This window comes from Arachis duranensis, chromosome 5 (assembly GCF_000817695.3).
Source record: "Arachis duranensis cultivar V14167 chromosome 5, aradu.V14167.gnm2.J7QH, whole genome shotgun sequence".
In the NCBI taxonomy this organism is placed as follows: Eukaryota; Viridiplantae; Streptophyta; class Magnoliopsida; order Fabales; family Fabaceae; genus Arachis; species Arachis duranensis.
In genome coordinates this window covers 6,816,623-6,825,531 of record NC_029776.3, presented here as the reverse complement: position 1 = coordinate 6,825,531, position 8,909 = coordinate 6,816,623, and the positions used below count along the sequence as shown (strand labels likewise).

The 8,909-nt window shown below is 30.8% G+C and overlaps 1 protein-coding gene across 2 annotated transcripts; it reads right to left on the bottom strand.

The window, feature by feature from the left end:
• Positions 1-2,146: 2,146 nt before the first annotated feature.
• LOC107487676 (uncharacterized) lies at positions 2,147-8,136 on the bottom strand. Of its 2 annotated transcripts, XR_001591802.3 has the most exons (10): positions 7,648-8,136; positions 7,192-7,336; positions 6,430-6,598; positions 6,002-6,257; positions 4,998-5,086; positions 4,688-4,870; positions 3,924-4,009; positions 3,763-3,847; positions 2,879-3,140; positions 2,147-2,658 (listed from the first exon to the last, which is right to left on the bottom strand). XR_001591802.3 is itself a non-coding variant. In XM_016108371.3 (9 exons), the coding sequence occupies exons 1-9, from the start codon at positions 7,847-7,849 to the stop codon at positions 3,006-3,008; spliced, it is 1,350 nt and encodes a 449-aa protein (XP_015963857.1). In that variant the 5' UTR covers positions 7,850-8,136; the 3' UTR covers positions 2,740-3,005. The 2 variants fall into 2 exon arrangements, 1 of the variants encoding a protein (XP_015963857.1); XM_016108371.3 differs by lacking the exon at positions 2,147-2,658 and having other exon boundaries at positions 2,740-3,140.
• Positions 8,137-8,909: the final 773 nt, after the last annotated feature.

Below are 8,909 nucleotides of genomic sequence, written 5' to 3'. Positions count from 1 at the left end.
AATTAAAAAATTAAAAATATTAAGATACTATTTTAATTTATTTAAAAAATATTTTATTATATATGTTGTGTCTCTTTATCTTGCAAAAAATCAATTTTACTGTGTTAGCATATCTTTGTTGTTTGGTAATCTGTGTCCCCATGTTTTATAGCTTTTATTTTTTTTTCTAGTTTCCTACATAAATGAAAAATTAGAAGAATCAATTATCTACCATATAGTTTTATGATTTATGATTATAACATTTGTTTTTTACTAGCTATGATTATAACATTGTTATTGTTGTGAAGTCAACTTTACTAATTAAATTCACATATGTTCTAATTAATATAGAAAATTTAAATTTAAAGTTATTATTTCAAATTTTTAAATAAATATATCTATATAATATTTTAACAATTAATTAAAAATAGATTAGAATTAAAGTATACTCTAAAATATTATAATATTCAATACGTATATCCAATATTACATTATTTGTTAGGTTAGTCTAGTGGTTAGCTCACTAGTCCGCTTAAGCAAACGTCGGAGGTTCGAATATCGTCTTGTGCATGCTGCAACTTATTGGTCCTTAGCCAGTTAGCCTGTCAGGTTAGGGAATATCGTGGGTAACAAAAAAAATATTATTTGTTGTTTTTAAATTAAAACTAGAAAAACATATATTATTAATTTTTAAATTTTTTCGGTATTAAATAATTAATATACACAGCGAAGCAAACACACATAAAGATATTTATTCCAAAAAAAATAATGTTAATTATATAAGCAAACACATATAAAGAGGTTCACTCCAAAAAATTATTATTATATATTATATAATAAATTATTCTTTTTAAATACACGAGCAAAATGTTGGATATAGTTTATTGAATAATATTGCAACTTTTTTATTTTTTTAATTAAGAATTGTAATAGTATTTATTAGCTTTTATACAATTTTTGTTGTTTAAAACAATTAATTTTGTTAGCTTAAATATTCAATCAAAAATTAATTCTGTTCTGAATTTCATAAACCTTACTTTGTATATATATCTTCATAATCTTTTCAACAACACAATATTTTAAAAATTTTTAAGAAACTAAAGTAAAATCGTACGTCTTTTATAAAATTAAATTATACATCATTTTAAATTAATTTAGCCGTTCTAAGTTCTAACAACCTCTTGACACTTGATACTTTGACAGACATCACTCCACGGAAGCTGCCCCGTAATAAAAGGGGAGAAGTGGGTGGCGACAAAGTGGATGAGGGAACAAGTATATGGATAATGTAATGTATTCATCCGCGATAGACAATTGTTTTGTAGTGATAAGATAATTTAAAGATTTGATTTTTAGCTATATGAAAATTTATTACAAATTATAAAAGAATTTTTTTATACAACAAATTATAATTTTTATTTGAATTTAATTTTGATATATTAACAGGGTAAAGTGTTTTATACATTTTGTGCTTTATACATTTTTACTAATGATGTATTACATAATTAAATATCCGTGTAAAATTATTTTATACTGTTAATACATCAAAATTAAATTTTTTTTATTTATATTGTTCAAAGTATAAACTCAGTCTGAGACATATGATATTTTTATTTAGTACACTCAATAATTGTTCTGTAATTATACTTTTTCTTATATAAATTCATTTAAAGTTTTTTTTTTTGGTAATATTCCGGATATAGTTATAATATTTTGTAATACTTTTTCTTATATAAATTATACTTTTTTCCGGACATAGTTATTGTTAATGCTACAAGTGTAAGAAGTGTTAAAGTTAGTCTCACATCAAATAAAGTATGGAAGAGTGAGGAGTTTATAAAATGAAAAATCCATTAACTTACTACCTTAAGGTTTTGAGTTGGATGTAGTGTCTTTTCATTTGGCCCAACAGTTATTATGTGATATATTTGATATATTTTGTAATATTAAAAAAATAATTATACTATGCTATTTGTAAAACACAAAAAATTGCACTACCACAATATCGCTTCAAATTTAAATTAATTCAATTTTACGAGAATTACATACATTCAACTTAATCAATTTTTAAAATGGTAAAAATGTTAAGATAATAAGTAATTAAGTAACCAATAAATTATAACTCAAATGACATAGTTTCTTCATACTCATCTAAAAGGTCACAGATTCGAGTCTTTCTATCCTTGATAAAAAAAAAATAATTAAGTGAAAAATTTTACTAATAATTATATTTAAAGTTAAAAGATACTTTCTTCTTTGGAAAAAAAATTACAAACGATTAAAAAGTTAAGCTACAAGCTGAATTGTATCATTCTACCTACCGTTCGTGGCTACATCACGACAGGCCACAGTTTGGAATGTTTTCATTGTAACTTTAGAAAAATAACTTCTTTTTTTTTGTCATAAACTTCATAACATGTTGGGGTTAGTCGCGTGATATGTTTTATAATTTAGAATAAGTATTAAGTATTAACTAATAAGCTAGAGCTAAAACACGTCAATTACCATACAGTGATCACATTAATAAAACAAGAATTAGTTTTCACCTCCTCGTCTTTAGATGCATTTCTGGACAAAACTGGCATGCGTAAGCACATAAAAATTCAGATACCACCTTCGAAAGCATGTGCGGTTGTTGACTAGATTCCATTAGCAAACCCAAGCAGCAAAGTGTGTAAGCTACAATAATTAAACAAGATTAGAAACCCGTTAGTCATGTATAGCCCTATAAGGCTGACATACTCAAATCACTCAAATCAGTAGAGAACCCGATCTTGATATTAAGATTTAAAATAAAGAAGTAAACTGTGAAGTTGCCCGCCAGTCTTTCTCTTAGTTCTTAGTTTTTACTTTTTACACATGTACCCCAATTTCAGTCATTACGAGTAGAGTGTCGTACACTTCAGAAATTTATTGCTCTTCGTCTGCATTTGCCTCATCGAAGTTTGATCTCCTGACTACTCATTTCTGTCAACAGGAGAGAGAGACAGCCACCACTAAACAAAGCCTGCCAAAGGGATATCCATTCACTGTTTATGCCAATTGTGATACGGTTGCTTTCCCAATTGCTTCAGGGCATGCATGCAAACAGCTGCTAGCAATAAACCAAGCACACCAAATGCCATTAATGCTGAATTTCCAACATTCCGATAATAACCACCCTGCAAGGTAATGCGAAAGTTAATATGACAGCAAATACAAACATGAACAAGTTGACACAAGAAACATATCATGAAAGAACGTTCACAAAAAAATTCAGATTGAAATGAACATATTGAGAATATAATTACTGCAAAGAAAAATTAACAACATATTGCACCTAAAAGTCATAATCTTGAACTTAAACATTCTCCATCTGTTGTTATATGAGCATGCAACGTCACCACAGATAGCTACCAACTAGATGGACAAATCGATGCTTTTAACAAGTGCATAAAAATTCAAAAAGTTACGTTTAAGGCAGCCCAGCAGCTAGCTTGAATAATCATCTAACAGAAAACTGTCATATTTGAGACTGGTTGGCAGGTGACATTAGACCAGAACCTGGACTTGTTTCTGCTAGAGTGCTAGTATAAGGGAAGACTATTCAAACCATGAAAATCAGCAGAGCTATCCAGATTCTTAAGCCACCACCTTTCACAATCATGGTATTCTAAATTCAAAACCTAGTATTCACATGTTACTTTCATTACATTGTTCATAATTTCATATTAAGTCACGTTATTAGTGCTTGGTTGGTTAAACAATTTCCTTATGATTTCACATAACTTCATGAATACACACCTGTACCACAGAAAGAAGAATTGCTGCATTTGCAGGAGCAATAGAAAGGCCCATCATTCCTCCACGCAATTCATTAGGCACATACCTACAGACAAGATTATTAGAACTGTTGGATCCACGATTAAGCAAACTTATAGTACAAGCCTTGTTGATGAGTTTACATGGTCCTCAATCTGGCAAGTGACGGTAAAATGAACCCGACACAAGCATGAAACATGCTAAATAGTGTCATCAGAAATCCAATTTCCTGCACATGATAAAGTATGAGAGTCAGAACCCAGACTTCCAGCCCAAATATTCTAACAAAAGCATATGTCATATAATAAAGATAAGGGAGCCACTCAGATAAAGACGTCTAAAACGTCTTTTTTTAAAGATGTTTTCTAATAACTAAAATTTAACACATATAATCGATTAAACTGTGTATTTTTTTTGTCAAAATTAGGCTAGACAAATTAATTTGACAAAAAAAATGATAAATCAAATCTTGAAGCAGTTTAAATTAATATTATTTTTTTATAAAAAATAACTATAATATCCTTATTATAGAAAATGACTAAAATACTCTTATTTTATATATATATTAATTTTAAAAATTCTAAATCCTAACTCTATGACAACAAAGAAGTAAAGGACTAGAATTTACGATTCTCAAAATTAATATATATAATAAGAGTATTTTAGTCATTTTCTATAATAAGGGTATTGTAGTCATTTTTATAAAAAAAATATTAATTTAGACCAATTCAAGATTTGATTCACTATTTTTCAATTAAATTAATTTGTCTAGCCTAATTTTGACAAAAAAAAAACACATTGTTTAATCGATTATATGTGTTAAATTTTAATTACTATAAAACATCTTTAAAAAAGACGTTTTAGACATCTTTATCTGAGTGGCTCCCTAAAGGTAAAAGTACTGTACCTGATAGTCATAAGCCACAAAAGACAGGAGAAGAGCCAATACAACGTATGCATATACTAGGCAGTCCTCAGTTCTAAGTGACGATGGACCACTTGTAAGACAAGGAAATATGGTGCTTCCTATCATCCTTGATGCCAAAAAAGAAGGATATATCAATCCTAATTGCACCTCTCGCCCATCAGCCTAAACTCATGCACGTTAAGAATACACACGACCATTCAAATGGTTAGATTGAAATATAACAAGTTAAATAACGATATATCGATTTCTCAATATATCAAAATTGCTCCCTAAAAATTAGATATCATACCACCACAGTAGGCGCCCAGAGGATCCAAAAAATTCCAATTGAAAAGTGAAGGCACATTTGTGCCCAGGTTAACAGCCATATCCTCTTATCTGCAGATTACCAGATCAAAATCCACATGTTTCTTTTGGTAAATTTTTCATCATATTGCTGAGAAGTTGCATAATGCATTTATCTAGTAGAAGACTAAACTACTTCCCACATGGCCTAAGAAAACATCATATTTGTGTCTATCTGAATATTGAGACAGAGTTTAGCAAGAATAAAGCAATCCTAATACAGCTTTAGAGTGAATAAAAAGTAACATAAAACAAAATTAAACTGTTGATACTCACTTCAAACTATATACAAAAAAATCAGAGATATAGGGCTCACTCATTATAATTTGGAGATGGAGGGAAAATAATCAATAGAGCATGATGTATGCAATAATGAATGCCCAGTCCCACACTTCAATATGTCAAATTCAAAATTAACTTACTTTTGTCTTCTTAAATTTTCAGTTGATACTTACTGAGCTTCTCTTGCAACAAGAACAGAATAAATGGAGAATCATTTATTCATTGAAAAAATATAAATATAAAGAAAAGTAAAAACTTCTATAAAAAACGGCTTAGATGCCTAGTTTTGGTAAAAGCAAATGAAAGGGTAGTTGGAAAAGTTGAAAACTGGAAAAATAAAAAGAATGTTTTAGGTATACAGCTAGAAAAGAAGGAAAGAAAGAAAGAAACTCTAAGGAATAAATCAATTAAGTCATGGCCTATGGTAGAAGACCACATACTGACATACACTAATGTCATGCAGCAACTAGCCTCTAACGGAAACATAAATCAAACTTATTTGGAGAATTTTTCCAGACTTATAACCCAGTTATTAGATTGCTATACGAGTACTTTCATAATAATTTTGACCTTTATTCTATTCTTTCTAAAAGATATTAACATAGAATTATTGTTAATATAAAAGAAACAAGAATAAACAAGAGCTAGTAAAGCATGTGAACTCACCACCAAAAATATATGCATAGAAGGACCTACTATACTCTTTAAAAGTCCCTGCTCCTGGGGTTTCTGTCCATCCTCTGGTGACAAAAGTAAAGCATATGGTTGCCAGGATGATAATAGTAGAGGAAGGAGCAATGTTTTTGTCTGTACTATTACCAATAAGCCAATTTGCAAACATTTGGCTGGCAATTAACCATGCAGACTCAAAGAAAGTCATTAACCAAAATGTGTCATTAAGTGAATCTTGCCTGTGCCCTTGCTGCAGAAAGACACACAAATTTCAGATTGATATTAGATTAATATTTTAATTATCCCTATGTTCTTCCCCAGGCAAACAAACACATTTTCCATACCAAAAAAATAAGGATGAGCAAAAGCTCCTATTGGGGTTTAAGAAGTAAAGATAAATTAAGAACAAAATTCCTGATTACCTTTTCATGTTGAGTGACCATCCAAGTCTCAAAACTGAATAAAAATATAGTACTGGCCAGAGAGAGATATATGCTAGTCATAAAAATGCTTGGTTGCTCTGAAAACCTCTTCCATATGCCAGCAAACAGGTGTAGGATGCAAAAGATTAGGGAGACTTTCTTGTGACCTCTAAAATTATAGTACGTAGAAAGTTAGTTTCACCATGTAGGTGAACCGTGCTTCACAATTCGGATCACGCATAGAATTATAACGGAATGGATACAAATACTAAAAACTAATACATCCAACGGTCGATGAGAATGACTGAATGAGACAGACATCACAAAATATATACATGTAAAAAAATTGAACATGATAGCTTCTTAACAGTTTAGAAATTTACAAGTTATAGACGGATGCATTTTTATAAAAAAATTTCCACTCCTACTAACATGTCAACTATCCACTAAAATTAACACTATAGTCAACTGAGGAACATCAGTGATCATATTCTTCCACATTTTTATAATAATAATAATAATAATAATAATAATAATAATAATAATAATAATAAATTTCACATTTACAGCATACGCATTGCATGACACAAATCAATAAACAAATAAACCATATTCATTGCAATAAATATCACACAATAGCCATTCATCCATCACAATTGTATAAATCAGCATTTCTAGTACTAAATCTTCAAATACAAATGCCAAGACCTAATTAATTTTTAAGTGACTCAATAATCACAGCTATTAAAACTGGATGCTCACATCAAATCTGAAAGCACGCCAAGGAAAGGAGCAGCGAAGAGAGCCGTTGTGTATCCATAGTACAGAGACTCGATCATCTGTTTTCGGCTGAGTCCATACGAAGCTAACTCATACTCCCCGAACACTGACCACAGACCTTCCATCACTAAAACGAATACGAAAATTGAGAAAAAGAAATCAGCACTAACAGTTTCTCATCACCGATCTAAAGCTCACCCGTTACAACAGACGGAAAACAGAAAAACGGAGCAGTTGAAAAAAAAAACACAAAAAATAGATTAACAAAATCTGACAAAAGAGAACACAGAATCTAATGAACTCTCAGCTAAAGCTACTCATAGATCGAATTCAGCATCCATCGACAAAAGAAATTTCAAGTTCCTGAATCTGATTTTCGAACATTTTCTAGGAATTTAAACAGCGTAGCAGCGAGCTATGAAATGAAACAAAGCGAACCTGAAGCGAGAGAATAAACGAAGAGGAAGTTGCGTTGGAAACGGAGAAAGGAGGAAGAGATTCCATGATCGAAAATTGTGGAGGTTCTGTGGTGGTTAGAGGCGTAAGGGAAAAGAAAGATCGAGAAGCAACAACAAACGAAGAGGAAGATGTATATGGAGGGATTCGGTTCCCAAACGGAGCTCTCAATAACTACTCCCATTGGCTATTTATAATGTCGATTTGAATACACAACTGCGAGAGTATGCAAGCGAAAAGAATTCCCGTTTGAATTCAGATCTAAAGTAAAACCTAAAGATTGTGTGGTGATGATATATGAAAATGGAGCACATGGAGACGCAGAGAGACGGAGTGAGGGAGCAAGAGAATAAATGTTTCGGTTATGCAGTTACTATGGAGTATGGAGCCTATTGCGTTGGCTCCTATATGCGGAAATTCAGATAAACGACATCGTTCCTTTCGGTGCATTTTTTTTAAATTGAGGGAAACAAAATTCTGGAAGAGTTCTCTAATAAAGTCAGAGCACCTAGTACCAAAAAAATAAGAAGTCAGAGCACCAAACATGGCAATAGTAGGAAATTTTATTCCATATAAACTAATGTTCAAAAAAGAAATATTACTCCAGTAAGTAGCTATGAGATTTTTATGTTTAAATTTCGTTGCTAAATAGCTATGAAAGTCATTTTGTTCAATATGTTATAGTGTCCACCATAAAGTCATAAACTAATCAAATATAGAAATTAATTATCATTAAAATATGAAATAAATAGTCTGTATGGCGGTTCATGCATTAGTTTTTGTTTTATTAGAATTGCGCAAGTCATTAACTCATTATAATCATTGTTGAAATTGTGAAATGAATTATTTATTAACAAACTATCATTTGCTTTGACAATTTGTACATTACGCCATGGAAGGAATATAGTATGACTTCACATCACGAAAAGATGATAGTCACACGAAGTGAGTGAGGGATTGTAATTTTCTGTTTTCACAAGTGAAAGGGAAAACTTTAGTGCCGTATTAAATAATGGACAATAACTCTCCACCCAGTTCGTGAGATCACCTGTCAGATCATTTCAGAGACAGACACTTGCGTTGGCACTTTGCAGTTAATTAGCATTATTCATGTATAATTGACCACCGCTCGAGATCTTCTCCCATACTTTGACGCATTCGAATGCCATCTTTTAGTTTCATACTTGTTCGTGTAAATGATTTTTTTTCTTTCTTTTCTTGGGCCAGAGCTTCACAAGCGCACA